At 41.6% G+C, this 19,830-nt stretch overlaps 1 protein-coding gene across 2 annotated transcripts in view; it reads left to right on the top strand.

The window, feature by feature from the left end:
- Positions 1 to 10: 10 nt before the first annotated feature.
- The window catches only part of ARL3 (ARF like GTPase 3), a 31,273-nt gene continuing 11,453 nt past the window's right edge, over positions 11 to 19,830 (top strand). Inside the window, exons 1-5 of one of the 2 annotated variants that reach the window (XM_081006231.1) lie at positions 11 to 152; positions 7,547 to 7,690; positions 9,684 to 9,800; positions 14,807 to 14,857; positions 16,149 to 16,334. In XM_081006231.1, the coding sequence (XP_080862357.1) occupies positions 150 to 152; positions 7,547 to 7,690; positions 9,684 to 9,800; positions 14,807 to 14,857; positions 16,149 to 16,334 (501 nt within the window). In that variant the 5' untranslated portion in view covers positions 11 to 149. Of the gene's footprint in view, positions 153 to 239; positions 400 to 7,546; positions 7,691 to 9,683; positions 9,801 to 14,806; positions 14,858 to 16,148; positions 16,335 to 19,830 lie in introns of those variants that run through there. The other variant, XM_081006230.1, reaches the window with a different exon arrangement.

Here is a 19,830-nt window from a genome sequence, read left to right as displayed (position 1 = left end):
GGGTTCTTTGGAGGGTTAGGGAGGGGAGAGACCAGGGTAGTGGGCGGAGCTTGTGCGTCGAACTCGGGACGGACGTTCTACGTGGGAGGAATGCAGTGCGCGCGCGCGCATGACGCAGTTGCCCATGGTAACCGGGAGCCGCGTAGAGGATGGTGAGTGAGAGATTAGGAGGGGGAGAAGGCCGAGGGGGGCCCGGGAGGGCGTTGTGGGAAGCGGGAGCGCAGAACCGGCCCTCCGCCCTGTGCTGGGTGCGGGGCAGGATCCGTCCTGTGGCGGCGGAGCGCTCCGTGTTGAGGGAGAGGGGATGCTGCTCTAAAGGGATGGATGAGGAGACGATGAATGGGCCTGGATGAAGGGAGGGGCGGGAGTCGTGTACCTGGAGCTAAAGGAACCGCTCAGGTGACGCGGGGAACGGAGAGGCTGAGATCGCCAGATTTCTATTTTTAATTTGTTTTTATTTATTTATTTAAAATCAGAAATAAGGACCCCTTCATCTGTTTTATTATTTCAAAACTGCGAGTTATTGGGTGTGCTCTGGGAAGCTGCGAGAATAGCATGTAAAGAATTGCAACACGGTTACCCACCCCACCCCCGTATTCCATGAGATACAGTACAATCTTCTGCGAGACTGAAAGGTTGCTGTTCAAGGGGCGATATCTTCGTTGTTGTTTTATAATGACACGTGGCAGCTGTAAGCAGGACAGGTTGAGATGGGATTTGCGGGATTCTCAGGGGGGGACCTTAGGGGGAGAAGAGAGTGGGTTGGGTTGTTGAAATAACTCATTTTCGAAGTGGAATTGGATCAAGAGGAATCCCGGGGTTTTCCCCACAGATGGTCAAAGAAAGATGTGAAATAGAAGTGAAATGCACCTTCTTACAGGGCTTTAAATATATGCAAGAACACATTGCAGTTTGTTTGTTTTTTTAATTCTGGTGTTACAGATCTTCTATGTGTTCATCTCCTTACTAGCTTACTTGATCTGCAACAAGCATTATCTGATAAGATGAGTCAAACTGGATCAGAGGAAAAACTCTTCTAGTTCAGCATTCTGTTCCCACAATGGCCAACCAAATGCCCATGGGGAACCTACAAGTGGAACATGAATGATATAGCACTTTCCTATTATCTTTCCCCTACAGCTAGTATTTAGAAGCACCTTGCCTCTGATTTTTCAGGTAGTAAATTGCCATTGCGGATAACAAGCAATGATAACTTTACTCGCCATGAATTTATATTCATTCATTTTTTAAAGCCAACCAGCTTGGCAGCAAATTCCAAAGTTTTAACTATGGTGTAAAGAAGTACTTCCTTTTGTCTTTTCTTAGTTTCCTACCACACATCTTTACTTGATGACCTTTGATTCTAGAATTATGAGGGAGTTCAGGAACCACTGCTTACCAGCTTTTGCACAATCTATGCACAATCTTATAAACCTGTATCCCCCTTACTCCCCTTTTTTTTGTAAATGAAAAAAGTCCTAAACATTGTAAGATGAAAGGGGTTTTGCTTCAGTCCCTTGATTTTTGTTGTTGTCTTTTTCTGAACCTTTTCCAGCATTACAATATTCTTTTTGAGGTGACTTAGAGGTGTACAAAGTGTTCCAACACCACCTCCTTCCCTATAAAGTGTGGAAATATAGCCTGCTAGACCTTTAAAATAGCCCCTTCTAAGTGAGTTACAAAGTTTCCCACTTCCCCCAGCAAAGATGAATACCACACACTTGGAAAATTAAAAATGGTTTATCTACAAACTCTCCAAAGGTCAGATTCATGTGCATTCAGAAAAAGTTTCACAGGCAGTAAAACTTAGCTTAGTTACAAAGTAATAAAAGTGCCTAGAGATTACAGTGGTACCTTGGGTTACAGATGCTTCAGGTTACAGACTCTGTTAACCCAGAAATAGTACCTCGGGTTAAGAACTTTGCTGCAGGATGAGAACAGAAATTGCGTGGCAGCAGCAGCGGGAGGCCCCATTAGCTAAAGTGGTACCTCAGGTTAAGAACAGTTTCAGGTTAAGAACGGACCTCCGGAACAAATTAAATTCTTAACCGGAGGTACCACTGTATTGGTATAGGAACTGAAGAGTGGCTGGTGAGAGCCATGCAATTTTGCTGGAGCAACCAACTCAAACCTTCACATGCTGAGCTTCTTGGGTACACTAAGTGGGATGGGTGGGTGTTTGTTTACCTCTTTCCTCCCAAGGTGAAGGGAAATGACATAGCTAAGCCTGACAGGGTAGCTTACTCTGTGGTATCAACCCCTTCATGCATTAATTAGACTTAAGCATGTTGGTTATATGAGACTGATTATCCCACACTCTTGGATTGTATATTTTTAGATTCCACACTGGTTTTGTGATTAAAAATTTGCTGTTAAGAAATGCAAACTATTTAAATTGTTGTAGCCTACCCTGGGACCTATGGGTGGATGGGTGGGTAGTAGTGATTATGATGATAATTTGAAGTTGTACCATAGATTTGCCTGAGGATGAATATTCAAAATCATTATTCATAATTTCTGTAGTATTTTTTCAGAAATATGGGGAAACTTCTGCACTTCATCAGTATTTTGAAAAATACTGTGGCTGTGTGATAATTGTTAGCCCTCACAGCTTGTTCATATAAAGTTATGCTACTAATGCTACCAGGGAGCATAGGATTTTGAGGATCTCCTCTGCCGGCAGGAAGGGGTATTTTCCCCAAGAAGTCCCCTGCCAGCTGCCTTTTAAAAGGCCACACTATTGCCCCTCTGCTGTTGGTGCAAAGACAAATAGCATTTTAGGGTGGGGCAGACTGAAAGGCTTGCACACATTACAGTTCAGCCTTAGCTGTGTTAGATTGATGTCATGTAGATTTCCTCCCTTCCTAATCCCACATTCCAAGACAGGACTCAGCCATATAGTTACTGTGCCACACACTTCTACCTTGCCTTACCACAGTTGCTGCTAAGGCTGATAGTTCTGGGACAAAGAGAAGATAGAATTCAATGAAATCTACTATTGGGGAAGCAACCTTAGTGACTATCTTACAGGACAGCTGTACTTGACTTGATCTTTAGAGAAATACCACATCAACTAAGTAAACATTTGCTGGTTACCAAAGGCAGATTTCTTTGTACTTGCACTCTAAATTCATTATCAAAGCTTTATGGCTAATCCAGATAAACGGCAGGTATTTACTTCTCTCCTCTAATGGGATTCCGCTCTCTGTTCTTTAGTGATTGGCAAGCCTCCCTACTACTAGCCAATAGCATGTGCGGCAATTCTCTCTATGGTATTTCTTATATGGGTCACTTCGGTAGAAAATAACAAGCATTTTTAAAATGTGTATATTTTTCCATGATGTTTTCCCCTTAGTACATATTTGAAATCTTCTGCATTTGTCCTATAAATACATTATTGATGTCAACAGCTATGTGACACGGATTACAACAAGAAAACTGATACAGTGTAGAGCAGGGGTCAGTAACCTTTTTCAGCCATGGGCCGATCCACTGTCCCTCAGACCATGTGGGGGGGCTGGAGTATTTTTTTTGGGGGGGGGGGAAATGAACGAATTCCTATGCTGCACAAATAACCCAGAGATGCATTTTAAATAAAAGCACACATTCTACTCATGTAAAAACACGCTGATTCCCAGACTGTCCGCGGGCCGGATTGAGAAGGTGATTGGGCCGCATCCGGCCCCCGGGCCTTAGGTTGCCTACCCCTGGTGTAGAGTTAAAAGAATAGCAAGTTTTAAAGAAGGAGAACTATAGCTATTTAATGCTATGCTTTAACATTGTACTAGCACGTGTAACTGTTCAAATAAACCGACAATCTGGTACTCCCTCTTTATGCTTTATATTTGGATATGGAGAGTATTTTGTGGAGCTCAAGGGACAGAGTGCTCTAGTAGTGGATAGATACTTGGCTCATGACATACCTAGATCATGACAACCTGAGTTCAAGGCCTTCTTTAACTTGTTTGCTGATCTTGGGCAGCTTAATTGCTCTCTACCCTAGTTTGTGTATTTGTCATAATAGCGTTGTTTTGAAATAAATATTTACTGTGAGGTTTTTTGCAGCTTTAAAAATGATACAGAAAGGGGACAAAACCCATCCCAAAATAAATATTTTCAAGTTCTACTGATTTCAACAGGATAACTAAATGCATGTTTATGTGCATGTCTTCAAAGTGCTGTTGAGTGTTGTTGTTGTTGTTAATTAGGTTTATAGACTTAATTTTCAGGCAATATGCCTACCAGAGTGATTTCCAACAACAATTAAAGCATTATGAACAAATTTAAATCATTCTGCACAGTTAAAATAAAGAGCACCTAGTACAAATAAAAATACAAATGCGGAGGAGGGGGGGAAATCAACCTGGGCCAAAAATATGAGTTCTTAACTACTGGTAAAAACTCATAATGGTTCTTGAAAATATTATTTGGAGAGGAAGGGAATTCCATGGTTGGATGGCCTGTATAAATGCAACACCTCTGTCTCAGATCTCAGTGTCTCAATATAAAAAATGTATGGCTGGATCATGTTCAAGATTAATATGTTAGTAGTTCCCTTTATGGCCCTTTATGTGAAATAACTGTTGCTTATCAAGTGTATGCTCAGAACAAAATAACTTACACCAGTGGTGTGTTTTCAGCCTAAAAAATTCCTTTTGCTTCAGCATAGTTTTTCCTGACAAAATGCCGGTAACGATGTTCAGTTATTGTATGTTTGGAATGTAAGATATGTTTGGTTTTTGCCCACACTCAAAATATTTAATTATTTAAAATTAAAATCAACAATGACCCCATGGAACTTATTATTAATACATGCATCCTTGATAGAAAAGAACATTTTTCCACAACTGATAAATTGAAATAATTGAGTTGTTATTGTGTACCGTCACGTTCACGTGTATACTGCTCTACACCTAGGCCGAAGGAACATATGCTAGTGTTTTTAAATGAGTCATGGTGAGCCGCAGAATACCTTTTCTAAATGCTATGGAGGGGATTAGCAATGAGACGAAGCTCAAGTACTATTTATTAGAAATATATATTATGTACCTAAAACAAAGAACAAAAACCAGAGTTTAGAGTTGATAGTTGGCTGTGATGTGACCAAGAGCACTTCTTATAATTTACTAAGCTATGCTGTTGGCTTTAAGAATGTTGCAGTCAGTCAAATGAAACTGGAGGAGAAACAAGCACAGGGAAAATACAAGCAATAACAGCAGATGTCACAGGTGACCTGTGACAGGTTGCTAGCAAAGCTAGAAGTAGAAAGCAGATCTTTTGGCTTTAATAATATTTTTGTCACCCAGTGGCCAATCTGGCTGATCTGCATCTTACATAGATGTAAGAAAGCAGCCCAGATACATTTACATATCAGTGCCCGACATGCCCTTCCAGCTGACACTTCTTTTAAAGTAGTACAGGTGTTTGAGTGCTGGCACCACCAATGCGCACAATTATTTCTAGCATTTTTGCAATGCAAATAAACTCACAGGGATCTTCTGTTCCCAAACCCTGAAAGCTACTCTCAGCTCAAGGATCTATCACTTAAATCTGCTCAACTTTCTTAGCTACACAATGCAGGCAATTGAGAGGTTTGCAATAGATACATCATGAAAACGCTGACATGTGAATGTATCATTTGCCTAGAATGGTTCAGAGAATAAATACAAGGGGCTGTGGATAAACTGAATCATTAGTAGGTAAGAATTCATGGCATGGCTAGTCGGAATGTAGAGGGAGGATTTGGATTATGGGATTTTGTATAACTGAAGATTGGCTGGTGGCAAAAGTAATAAAACCAATTCAGCAGCTTAACTGAAATTCTTTACTGCCCTAAATCTTGAGACCTAACACCCTGATATGAATGATTTAGTGCTCTGCTTTTTCAGATCTGCTGATACGATCTAATATTAATGGCAGTTCTTAACACTAGTGGGAGCTGCATGAGGGGGCAAAATGGCCTTCAAATGGGAAGAATGAGAAGGAGGTGATAAATCTTAGGACCCCCTTCTGAGCAGGTGCTATCATTTGTTGCTATAGGTTCATGGACACACCAAAATAAGGGTTAGGTCCATGCATGGAAAATCAAGTTAAGAGCTTGGGCATTCTTCTTTCTCAGCTTGTATTACTGTTCTAGTTAAGATTTCTTTCTGTATAATATATCTCTTAAAATCCACCCTAATTCTAGTAAAATCCTCATTTCAGACTCTCATTCTATCCTGCATGGGTTGTTGTCATGTTTTGCTTGTCAATCTCTTGTCTCTCAGCTTAAGCCTATTTTCTCTGTTCTCTTAATTTTTCTCCATTTGTGCTTTAATCATGTTACAGACATATATATTTCTATTTCCATTGTCTGTTGTCCCATGCAACATGGTTTTAGGACTTGTTACTTTTTTCCTTGTACAGCCTCCCACTTGGACATTCAATTCACTTATTTGGTTTGAATTGCCCTATTTATGCTCATAGCATTCACATTTATTTTTCTGCCTCAGTGCTATCTTTGGTTCTTAGGTACCTGATGAGATGAACTCTGGTCTATGAGAGTTTATGCCATCACTAACTTGTTAGTCTTTAAGTGTGCCACATGATAGTTGTTGCAACAAACTAACACTGATACCCTTCTGGAAATATTTTCTACCTCTTACTTGTTACGTACTATCTAGCTGCAATCTCATTCTGGATTCTACAACATAATTTTATTGTGGTTTATTTTAAAATATATATTTTGCAGCTGCTTCTTTTCATAGTGCTGGTGTGTTATGAGATTCTGACCTATATTTTTATTTATACGTTACTTCTGTTGCAAAGTTATTGCATAGATCCACCCACTTTGATTATTTTTCTTTCTTATTTTTCAACATCTTTATCTTATTCTCCCTTCTGCTGCTTGTATTCTTCTTTCATTGTTCTGGTCATGCTATCATCTCTTTATTTTCCTTTTCCTTTTCCCTTTCCTCTTTTTTGTTTTTTGTTTTCTTGCTACCTTTCAGTGCTAATAGCCACTTGTGGCCTTGCCACTTGTAATCTGCCTTTCTTGCTTTCTCCCTTTACTCTAGTCTCCTCTGCAGCCCCTTCATTCATCAAAAAAAATATTATTAAACTTCCATCTCCCTGTGCTCTTTCTTATTTTGATGTTTCCACTCTCCTAAATGTAAGGAACTCTTTTCCTTTATCTAGTCACTTGACCTCCTCATTATCCTACTTTAGGAAATTATTAAAACGTCTATATTTTCTTTTGCATTTTTTTCTTGATGTTCTTTTAAAAAAAATATATTTTAGTGCTATGTTAATTACCAAATAGTTCTGTGTTTACTCTCCTGCTTCCTTTTAATCTCACTCATTAAGTGGAAAATCCCTCTTTCAAATCCCCTTTCTTTTTGTCTCATGTATCACAGATCATCAACCTACAGGCAGCAACTTGTACATTTTGTTCATGTGTTATAAGGTTATTCAGGATCTCCTTTCTTTCTGTTTCTCGTTGATTTTTGGCAACGATGATAAAAATAACATCTAGCAAGTAACATCTCCTGCCCTTTCTCACTAACAGGGTTTGCTGTCAATTCTGCGCAAATTGAAGAGTGCACCAGACCAGGAGGTAAGAATCCTCCTCCTGGGATTGGATAATGCAGGCAAGACCACACTTTTGAAACAACTAGCATCTGAAGACATCACCCACATTACTCCCACACAGGTAAGGAACGAGGCTTTTGGTGCTCTGCTAAATCTTGAAATTTGGAGGATAGAGAGGGAAGGGTGGCTGCAAACAGAATCTGTCTTGCAACCAAAAGTAAAATATAATATTTTTTATTAAAAAAATTAAAAATAAAGCTGCTACAGATGCCACAACACCTATGTACTTTCCCCCCTTCATTTTCCTTTATTCCAATAGTAGTATACCCACAGTTCTGGGACTCATATAGCTTTTACCTCATACAGCCACTTCCTAAGGCCATAGAAAGCTGCCTTAGACTACTACTACTACTACTACTACTAATAATAATAATAATTTATTATTATTACCCTGCCCATCTGGTTTCCCCAGCCACTCTGGGTGGCTCCCAACAGAATATTAATAATAATTTTAAAAAAGCGATAAAACATCAAACATTAAAAACTTCCCTAAACAGGGCTGCCTTCAGGTGTCTTCTAAAAGTCAAATAGTTGTTTATTTCCTTGACGTCTGATGGGAGGGCATTCCGCAGGGCGGGTGCCACCACCGAGAAGGCCCTCTGCCTGGTTCCCTGTAACCTTACTTCTCACAGGGAGGGAACTACCAGAAGGCCCTCGGAGCTGTACCTCAGTGTCCGGGCAGAACGATGGGGGTGGAGATGCTCGTTCAGGTATACTGGTCCGAGGCCATTTAGGGCTTTAAAGGTCAGCATCAACACTTTGAAGCTCGGAAACGTACTGGGAGCCAATGTAGGTCTTTCAGGACTGGTGTTATATGGTCTTGGTGGCCACTCCCAGGAACCAGCCTAGCTGCTGCATTCTAGGTCACCTTCAAAGGTAGCCCCACGTATTCTGAGTCAGGCTATTTCTCCATCTCGCACATTGTGGTCCAGACTTGCTGGCAGCGGCTCTCTAGGGGTTTCAGGCAGGACCCTTTCCCAGCCTTACCTAGAGATCACAGGGATTCAACCTGGGACCTTTAGCACACAGAGCATGTGCTTTCTAAGTGAACTATGACTCTTTTCCTCACATGTTAATATAGTGATGTGCAGATTGAAGGGGTGTGCATGTGCCCAATGGAATGGTAACAGTTGTAGAGTGTATGCATTTCTTGCTTTAAAACTTCTCATACTATGAACACACACTAGAGAATCAGAAGATTAAACCAAGCTGCATGTTGTTACGTCCTTCAGTGTTGCAGTTCAGCACATACATGGTGCAGATATTTCACATGTATACTTCAAAACTGCAACACACACAGTGTCCCTCTGTCCTCTCTACATGCACCAACTCTCCAGAGCTTTTTTTAAGGGCTAAAGTACGGTATCTTTCATTAGTTGCTCAACTGACACCATCCCAATGTTGGCCAGTGGATGGTGCTAGAGATTGTACAAGGTTGGATCTCCTTCCCCCAGTCCTCAAGATGGAGCACATTGCCTATGAGATGCTCCCACGCCTTAGAGAAAGAGCCCACCCTCAGATTCCAAGCTTAAAGCCAATCCCCTGTATTGTGTGGCAGCTCATTGCCAGCCTGCACCACATCCTGTTTTTCCGGTTGCACTCCCCTTTCAGTTGGAGCTTTAATTGATGAAATGGGCCCTTCAAAAGTGCAGCTGTTGCTTCTAGTTTTCTCATATCAACTCACATACAGACTTCTGCTTCTCGTTAGCCTGCACATTGGCCTCAGCTTTCAGTAGCTGAGGCTTACTCCTTCCTTGCAAGGCTATGTGATTACTTCTTATCTGCATTGTTCTCTCACCTCCCACTGCACCTTCCTTTCTTGTTATGAGCTGCAACATACATCTTTATAGCTTTGACAGAAACAGACCCTGATCCATGCAAGGCTGCTATAGCCTTCACCTTGCCCACAGCCAATCCATCTGAATAGCAGCACGGGGTTTATTTTGTTAGGGTTTCCAGAGTTGTGATATATAAACTGTGACTGATGTGTGCCTGTGAATCTGAAGCCAGGCATCACGTTAACACCAGTTATACTTTATCTCTGCTTGTCACAGGGTTTTAACATCAAAAGCGTGCAAGCACAAGGTTTCAAGCTGAATGTGTGGGACATTGGTGGACAGAGGAAGATCAGGCCATACTGGAGGAATTATTTTGAGAACACTGATATCCTGGTAAGCATTGGCCACTGCTGAATGCTACATTGAATATCATAGTGACTTTAACAGCTAAGAAATACTGCAATCAAAGTCATTTGTTTTGCAGCAGTCAGCCGGTCTGAACATTCTTGCAGAGCCAGTGTGTGCACGTGAATTATGAAATCTGCAGAAACATTTATTTTTAACTGGCCTCTCAACAGTGTGCTATGTGACAGTTCCATTTGGTTTTGCCTTCCCTTTGAAGTAGCTCTGTGTTCCAGGCTGAAAAATATGAACCAAATTACTAGGTGCAATTCTCAAGTGCTTTTCTTCTTCTTCAGTACTCTACAAAACACACAGTAAGGGTGCCACCAAAGTACAACCACATTGCACAATTAAAACAACATTTTATGGAGCTCTTCCTTCCATGGCATCCTTTGAAGGACACTTATATGACTCCCAGATGCCATTTCCTTTTTGAATGTTCAAAAGTCTTCACATTCATTATGTTAGTAATATTTATGACAACAGTCATGTAAGAGAAATCAGTATTATCTCCATATTGCAGGTGGTGAACTGATGCTAAGAGATTGCCTAACTGGACAATTCAACTATCCTGCTGTGCCAGATCTGTCACCAGTGTGACATAGCAGCAATGCTGCTCTCAGCAGCAGAGGCAATGCTAGAACAGTAGGTGGAGAAACAAACAGCAGTACACCAACATGTACAGGTCGCCCATAGTATCCCTGGAAATTCATTAATGACTCTCTAATGATAAGTTTCTACAAACAAGCAAATTTTTTCAAGGGCTACACACAGAAAAAGGAATGTCAGTTATAACACCATGCCAGCTCCATACCTCAGTGGAGAAGAATCCATGCTCCCTCCACAATAGGTAAAACCTATTATGAGTACAGTGCTTCTGCACAGGAACTCATCAAAACACTCCAGAGAATACAGTCACACTAGGGCGATTCAGATGCAGAAAAGGGAGCAGTATAGTTCCCTGTCTAAACAGCCACAGAAGCAGACGAGTGGCATTGTGCCGCCCTGCCCCAGGTTTGTTCCACATAGTAGCAGTGTTCTATCAACATAAAGATTCTTCTGGCAGTAATCCTGCTCACATTGGGGCTTATTGCTGGTGTATTCCCCCTGCCCAATTGGAATTTGGGATTGTAGCAATCACAGCCTTTCCATTGGGTGAAATTTGAACTGGGAACACATAGCCCCTTCCCTGAGGTGTTATCCTATACCAGCTCATTCAGTTGGCTTTTTGAAGCACAGTTGAAGAAGCATTTAGAAGGCCTGCTAACCAGAGGATCAAGGAAGACAAGTCCCTTGATGACATTTTGCTCTTTGGCAAGGTCTGCTTGGCCGACAGCTTGCCATATTGTTATCATGGCTTCATCAGTGAGGCAGTAGTGCACTGTTGGATGCAGAAAGGACTGGTGATGGGCAAAAGTCAGAACTGCAAAGGGCAGACTGAATACTTGGGTTTCTCCTGCAGACAGCCACGAACCAATTTCTATGGGTTGTATCCAGACTTTGTGTAAGCCTAGCACCCCGTGGAAAGGCCTGTTCTATAGTATGGAGGGTGGCAGTAGTGGGGAGAGGGGAATCATCAAGAGTTGATCAGAGGCTGCCTACTTCAGTGGGGAGAAGAGGACAGAAGGCACTCTGTAGTGTGAGCAGTCTTTTAAACATGCAGAGCCTGAAAAATCCTATATATTGATTTATATATTTATTTTCTATATAACTATATCAAAAGCATCTTGCAAAAACAAAATGTCCAGTTGAAACAATAAAAATGTACAGATAAAAAGCCGAAGGGCAGTTGTGACAGCAAAAATGAAATAAATCAAAGAAAGGCAGGAAGTATATAGATTGCTTAGTTAAAAGCCCTGGAGAAAATAAAAGATTTGGACACCCAAAGGACACCAGTGTTGGTGCCTCACAAACCTGCCTGGGGAAGGGGATTAACAGGCAGGGCACTAGAAACAAGTGGTGGAGCGACATGGGTGGGGCACCATTGCTCTCTCGGCTTCCCAACACAGCAGGTCACTGGTGCTTATTGAGAGGGTAGGGGCAAGGTGTGGGAAGCTTGGCCCAGTGTAGGGTGTGGCAGTGGGAGCATTGGATTGGCGGCTGCTGCAGGGCAGCATCACTGAAAAGGTGCACTCTCTTGTTGGCACCTGTCTTAACATCTTCCAGCAAGGGAATCTTGAGGAGAACTTCCAAAGTAGATCTTAACAACATACTCCAGTCTGGTAAAGAAGTGTATCACTGACATCACCGGGGAGATTCTATGGAAGTTAACTGCAGGCTTCAGGACTCTGCACCTTTCTTTGATAGCAGCAATTAACTGAACATGTTCCCAGTGCAGTACTGCAGGCACATCCATTCAAAAAGCAGAGTATCTGTTATAGCTAGGATAAAGGATTGTGGGATGGGGAACTTGGCTGCTAAGTGATTAAGATCATTTTACCAGTCCCCCTGCCTCCTCTTCTATTGAGGGGAGGTAGCATATGCTACCGAATATCTGTAAATCCTGTATCTTGGCAGGTTTAGCTAAGTCATGAAGATTTCGAACAGTTAATCAACTATTCAACTCATATATCTATGCAGTTCTTGTATAGAGACAAAGATGGAAGGTGCTTTTTAAACTTCTGTATTTTTCAGTTTCTAAAAATACATATAACAATCCCCATAAAGCCCCACTGAGTAGTGTATGTTTAAACTAAGACCAAATGGACACTTAGGAACCCCCATCATCTGCAGTCTAGGAATCTCAACAAGAAAACCTTGACGTTTGCAAACACAAGAGTAGGCAAATTAATGTAAAATAAATTTTATCACTTCAATCCATTTTATAATTTATGCCATCATTTGCCCAGATTTCCTTTATATCTGATTCACTTTGATTGCCTATGGGCATTCTTTCTTTTTAAAAAAACAAACCTAAATCCATGAGCAGGGGCATTCCCCCTTTCTGATCTATCATTTACAAAAATGTTTTGAAGGAAATGCTGGAACACAGAACCCAAACTAGCCCTGTGTGCCTTGGAAACAAGACAGCTTGCTAACTAAGATGCCTGTCTCCACTCTAAACTGAAGAGTATTACACAAGTGAGAGGCCCCTCCAAGAATATTTTTAACACATGAAGTGATTGCACATTCATAAACATGCAGGTGTTCTTGAATGGGAGATACTCCAGCTACCCACACCTGTGCTATTTGGAAGCTATGCACAGTCAAATAAAGGTGTGTATATTTGAATGATTGCATATTCAGACACACACCTGCAGCTATTTGGCATCGAGCCTTCTAGTTATGGGAAGTAGGCAATTGACGTGTATCTACCTTGGTTGGTGCAGTGCTGTTCACTGTGGCATTGCCACAAGGTCTGCAGTCTCGAGTTGTGAATGAGATGCTTTTCACAAGTTACGCTTAGATAAGAGGTCCTTGGGGAACAGCCAGATGCTGTAGGGATCTGGTGGATGCTTCTGTAAGTGCAGCCTAAGTGAGGACTAAACCAGTGTTTCACCCTCACAACAAAAGTGCCCTATTACTATAAACATTGTCTTCTTTGGGGTAATATACCATTTTGCCCCATGGCTGGTTCTGTAACTACTAACAATCCTAAGGATCAAAGTTGTTGAGGCTGGTTGCCAGGCCATATGCCCAAGTATTACAGTGACCCAGTTTTGATGAGCATATCTTGGCTTAATAAAGCTGAGATGTGAGTGAGCCTTTTGCCTAAGGTCATGGCCCCTTTCCTCCCTACCATTTTGACACAATTTCCCATACTTTCCTGTTTTTTTCCAAACCTGGAAATTATGGTTACTATCTTTGGAAAAACCCGGAATTCTAAACCAACTTCAATATGTGGTCTACATTCCTGGATTGTTACAAAGATGGTAACCATCATTGCTCAGTCTGGACAAAATAAGAAGACACAATTCATTAGAAAAGGGGAGCCAACATGGTGTCTTCCAGATGTTGTTGGACTGCAGCTTCCATCATTCCTGACATTTAGCTGGCTGAGACAGATGGGAGCTGTAGCCCCACAATGTCTGGAGGGTACCACATCGCCTACCCTGGAATTAAAGATTCTTTTTTTAAAAAAAAATTTTAAGAATAATTTTTTATTAACCGACCAATCACATCAAATCAAACCAAATTACATAAATTCCAAATTACAGAGCCGAATTTTAAGTTCCGAAGGGATCCAATCAACTTCTTGCTTCTTACTGCTGTTTTAATGTCCACAAATCTAACCTTATGATGTTCACAGGACTATCCAGTCCTTTCTTATTATTTTTCCACATCTCTTGTTGTTATTTTCATATATTTTTCCTTTCTCTTTGTGACCTCCGATAGTCTCCGCAAGCTGGTTAGAACAGTTTGTAATCCTGCATGGATATTATTTTTTTTATCCAGTAGCCATATCCAGACGTTTTCCATATAACATCACTTCCATACATCAAAACAGTCTTAGCGTCATTAATCTTCACCAATCTGCCTCCTTTCTCAAAACCTCTGAGGAGATTCACTAGGAATGCAGTCTGAAAAGAAATCCGTTCTTCCTCCCGGCTGTAAATCCTTTGGCAAGATGGCGACTCCGAACTAATTGCTGCGCCATTCCCAAAAACTCTTATTGGTTCTCGGTCTCCATAAAGCATCCATAAACAATTTTTCAAGACCCCCTGCTTCCCCTTCTGCTGAGGTGTGGAAGTGCAGTAAGTCCCCCCCCCGTCCCCCCCCACTGATTATGTAATTATAGACACATTTTAGTAACTTATCACTTGGTAAATGGATGTTTGTATTCACACACGCCAAAATAAATATCTGTGCCGAATCTTGCCAAGGTACAACCATCCACTATCAGAATAATGGGAATTTTCAGACATGATATATAGGTGAATAAAAGTTTTCCTGACTGCAGGTTCCTTAAAAAGGAAGTAATGCCAAGTCAATGTGATTGGAAATGGGCTATTATTATTTCCTGGCTAATGTTGCATTCTATTTTGCCTTTTTTAAAGATTTATGTCATTGATAGTGCAGATAGAAAGAGATTTGAAGAAACGGGTCAGGTAAGTAATGCACACCTTCATGAAATCGCTTTACGCCTTTTTCTATAATGTATATATAATGTATAAATACATAGAACACTGTCAGACATTTGAAAAGGGACTGATGTACAGTTTGCCGTTTTAAAAGCAAACTAAGCCTTGTTAAGTTTAAATTATTGTTTTCTGCCAAATGAATTAATGAACGTTTAGGCTACTCTTCTGAGTTTTTAAGCTCTTTTCTGTTTTCCTCAAGTAAAACCCACAGAAATAGGATTGTTCTGCGGGGACAGTTAAGACTGGTACAGCTATATCCATTTCTAGCTATCTGGCTACCATAATTAAGACTACAGAGATTTGTATAGCATACAGGGACGTAGTGCTCAATTACAGAATACACAGCATGGATGTGCTTCTATAATAATGTGCTAGTGGTAGTGGACTACAAAGTGCATCAGAAATAATCGTGCATTGATAATCTTCAACAACATCTGTAAAGGACTTGCTAACCACCCATCTATGAATTCTGTTCTACCTCTGCCAGTATTGTTCCTTCTGGTACCTTTCACCGCAAGTTTAGGACTGAAGGGTTTAACATTCCCAGGCACCTGCCCATTATTTTAGGCCTGTTTCCTTACAGTTCTAAGGCCATCTTACAACAAGTTTAGAATGAGATTTAGCAGGCTCCATTCCCCATTTTCTTTAACTATCTAATCCCTAACGCATTCATTGATATTATCAACAAATGATGTCTGTATGAGCACTTTGCATCCCTTTTAGTAGCCAGAACAGCTGCCTTTTATGAAGATGAGCTTGTTTCTGGATAGAGATTTTATCAGTGATGTCCTATGCATGAATTACAGTTGATTAAACTGGAACAAAGTTCAAAGCTTGCTCTTAGCATTCCTGCAGAATTTGAAGCGTATGTAGGATAAAACCACCTGTTTTCAAGGGCCGCTCCATTCTACTAGCAAGTCAAGTTATAACTGTGCCAGCATGTATTTTTGCTGCGTCATCAGTGCTGATCTCTAGAGGGTTGGGATTGACAGTGCCTTGAAAACAACTGGTAATATTGGACTGAGCTAAAACTTTCTCCGTTCCATAGACAGAGGGATTTGCTTTTAAATCTTTGTCTCAGTAATTGTATGTACCAGTTGCTTGTTTTACTATAACATCTGTGTTTTGTTGAAACATTAGCATTTACTATTTGCCCTATATGTTACTAAAACATGTACAACTACTTAGATACAACAGTCAGCCTCCCATTGCCAAAGGCTTTTTAAAAACACTGGCTGCATCTTTATGATTCTTACAGGAGCTAGCGGAACTCTTAGATGAAGAGAAGCTAAGTGGTGTTCCTGTGCTCATCTTTGCGAACAAACAAGATTTGCTGACGGCAGCCCCTGCTGCAGAGATTGTAGAGGGTCTGAACTTGCACACGATCCGTGACAGAGTCTGGCAGATTCAGTCTTGTTCGGCCCTCACAGGAGAGGGTGTGTCGGTGAGGAGGCAATGTTTATTCTGGCAGAATAGCCTTTCCACTGGTCTGAATGAGAAATGCACACACACCCCCCTATTCTGGATCGTAATGTATGATGTATTTATTGCAAAACTGGAAACTCAACAAAACAAAGCAAAAAATGTGTAGCTTGGTGTGTGGAGGGAGGTAAAGACTTCTAACACAGACTGAGGCTCTCTCATGAGATTCTCCCTCCTCCTTAAACTTAGAGTCTCCATTACATCATTAGGGTCTCATGATGCTGTTTCAACATTGCTTGCCTGATCTATATACATATACTGTAGGGTGGTATTCAACTAAGTTTTATTCAGAGTAAATCAAAATTAATAGTCTTAACTTGGCCATTTTCATTTACTTCAATGGGTCTTCTCTGAGTAAAACGTTCGGTAGTTGACTACCACCCATAGTCAGGCTGGCTTGTCAACTACAACTTTCAGTGAATTTTCTATTTCCAGTGGCCACTTCCCACCAGGCAGCATTCTGTCTTTCATTCTCTCCCCCTGCCCCCCCTCTCACACACACATACACACTTTAAGGAAGGAGACAAACACTTCATTTTGGGAAACTCTTCTATAAAAAAAAAATTGTTTGGCAAAATACCTTGCATTATATTAATATTAAATGTATCATGGGCCCAATGGAACATTCTTCCAGTTGAGGTTAGACAGGCCCCCTCACTGTGGAACTTCTGGCACCTACTGAAGACTTTTTTTTTTTTGTTGTTCCAACAGGCATTTTGGTTGTAGTCTGATTTTAGAATTTTAACTGAATTTTACCTTTCCTTTGCATTGTAGTTCGTCTACATCACTTGGAGACAATTGTATCTAAGCAGTATATAAATTGATAAATTTGCAGTGTGCAAAGCCCTCAGTGCAGTGTGTAAAGAACATATCAAAATAAAAATAGTTGAGCATTAGCTGCTCAACATAAATTACACATACACATGCACATACATCACTAGATACAGAATAAGAAAGTGGCCACTCTGATCTCATATTAGATTAGTAAATTGGATTTTGCTAGCTTTGTGTATCTTGTGGTGGTAGCAATGGAGAGCAGTATCCTATAAGCTATTTTAATTGGTCTCTGTTTTTGAATGTGACAGCTTTTCATTTCTTTGAAAACTGGACACCGACAGTGAGCCAGTCATACAAACTGCCCACAGATGGTAGAATGAAACATTGCCTATGCTGCAGATACGACACTTAAACACTATGGCCCCCATCCAGGTTGATTCATAGGCAATTAACTATACAGTGGTGCCCCGCAAGACGAATGCCTCGCAAGACGGAAAACCCGCTAGACGAAAGGGTTTTCCGTTTTTGAGTTGCTTCGCAGGACGAATTTCCCTATGGGCTTGCTTCGCAAGACGAAAATGTCTTGCGAGTCTAGAGATTTTTTTTTCGCTTTTCCCCCCCTTTATCTAATCTGCTAAGCCTTTAATAGCCTTTAATAGCCTTTTAGCAGCTAATCCGCTAAGCCTTTAAGCCTTTAATAGCCGCTAAACCGCTAATAGCGCTAATCCGTTAAGCCGCTAATAGGGTTGCTTCGCAAGACGAAAAAACCGCTAGACGAAGACTCTCGCGGAACGGATTAATTTCGTCTTGCGAGGCACCACTGTAAATTCTGGTGGCTTTGTAAGGATGAGGATGCACAACTGCATACAGATCTATACACAGATCGCAACAGATCATTGAGGCCTGGTTGAGCACCACAGTGTGGATGGGGAGACCAGTGAGCATCTGTCATGCATGTGGAAGGTTATTTCTGCACACAAAATATCCCTTGCTAGATTGGTACACATCTGTCCACTCAGATATCTGGGGCCTCTCTTTGAACTTTCGTTGGTTTAGGAAACAACTTATACAAAGGAAGCTGAGTTACAACTGTTGGTTGGCATCCATCTGTCTAGGGAGACAATGGAAAAAGTGCTCCTTCGGATGTTAAGTCAAACCATTGGAGAGTTAAAGCGCCTGCTGTGGCTGTAGAGAATGATACGGGAGAGACGTGTTTTGTTGCAGTTGGGTCAGATGGAGGCATCTTGTTGTACTGATACAGGTGTACCATGGCGTTTCTTCTTTATGTGCTCCTTCCAGCGGTCATTCCTCCTCTGTTCACTGCTGTGAATACATGACCTGATTGTCCACAGGCACAGCAATAATCTGCAAGGGATTCCCATGCAGCATGGTTAATGTTTCCAACCTAATGGATCCTGCCATCTTTCATTCTGTGGACAGGACGAATCCAGTGTAGACATCACTGAGACAGGAATGTGAACACATTGGGAATGAGGGCTTGGGAGAGCACAAGCTGTCCTGCCATGTAATGCCCCAAATCTTCCTGATGCAGTCCATGTAGAAGGCATTGAGACATCGTTGCTCCTGGCGGTTGTAAGTTGCCCATGACTCGCTTCCATAAAGCAGTGTGGCTCAACACGCAAATCTGATAGACCTTCATCTTGGTACTGGTCATTAGCATCACATTCTCCCATACTCTTGTGGAGTGGTAAGCCACTGACGTAGCTGCCTTGCCAATAAGCTTGACCTGCTCACAGGAGAAGTAGCTTGTTATGCTAGACCCCAGGTAGACAAAATCATCTACCACCTCAAGCATGCGCTCACCAATGCTGATGCATGGAGTGTTGGCGACACCTGGAGAAGGTGCATGGAGAAGGTGACACATCCTGACTCAGGATGTTGTTCTTTGTCAGGCTAACGATAAGACTGCACTCCATGCAAGCTTAGGCAAAACAGTTGATGAGACTCTGTAGAGCTTCCTCTGAGTGCTCTGTCAAGGCTGCATCATCTGCAAACAACATCTCTTGGATAAAGACCTGTTGCACTTTTGTCTTGGCATGGAGATTTGCCGGGTTGACCAGACCCCCGTTGCTCCTTGAATGGATTACACGCTGTCTTTAGTCAAGCTGAAGGCATATGAGAGCAACAGGGAGAAGAAGTTGGGGCAAGAACACAGCCCTGTTTCACACCATTCTTTATAGGGGAGATGTCCGAGGATGAGCCATCATACTGGACAGTGCTGCACATGTTCTCATGAAAGGACATGATCATCTTGTGTAGCCTAGGTTGGGGTCCTATCTTACTGAGCAGTGTAAAGAATTGTTTTTGGCTGATGTGGTCAAAGGCCTTTGACAGGTCTGTGAAGGTGACACAAAAGGGACACCTCTGCTCTCAGCAGCTGATGCAATGAAAAAATCATGTTGAGTCTTAACTTCTGAGCTCTAAAGCTGCATTGCGACTTGGGATAGACCCTGTAGTGAGTGACTTTAATCTGTTGAGATCTGGGCAAAGGCTTTCCTTCCAGTAATCATCAGGAAGATTCCTTGGTAGTTGTTACAATCATGGCTGTCAACTTTGTTCTTGTCGAGGGTCATAGTGCTGGAGCAGTGCATGTCTTGTGGCGCAGATCCTGTTTCCCAACACTGCAAGAGAAGGCTATGGAGGTGCATCACGTCCTGTCC

The sequence above is a fragment of the Podarcis pityusensis genome, assembly GCF_964106645.2.
Source record: "Podarcis pityusensis genome assembly, chromosome: 5".
NCBI lineage: Eukaryota > Metazoa > Chordata > Lepidosauria > Squamata > Lacertidae > Podarcis > Podarcis pityusensis.
Note: the sequence above shows the minus strand (reverse complement) of the source record. Positions and strands in the feature narration are given on the sequence as shown.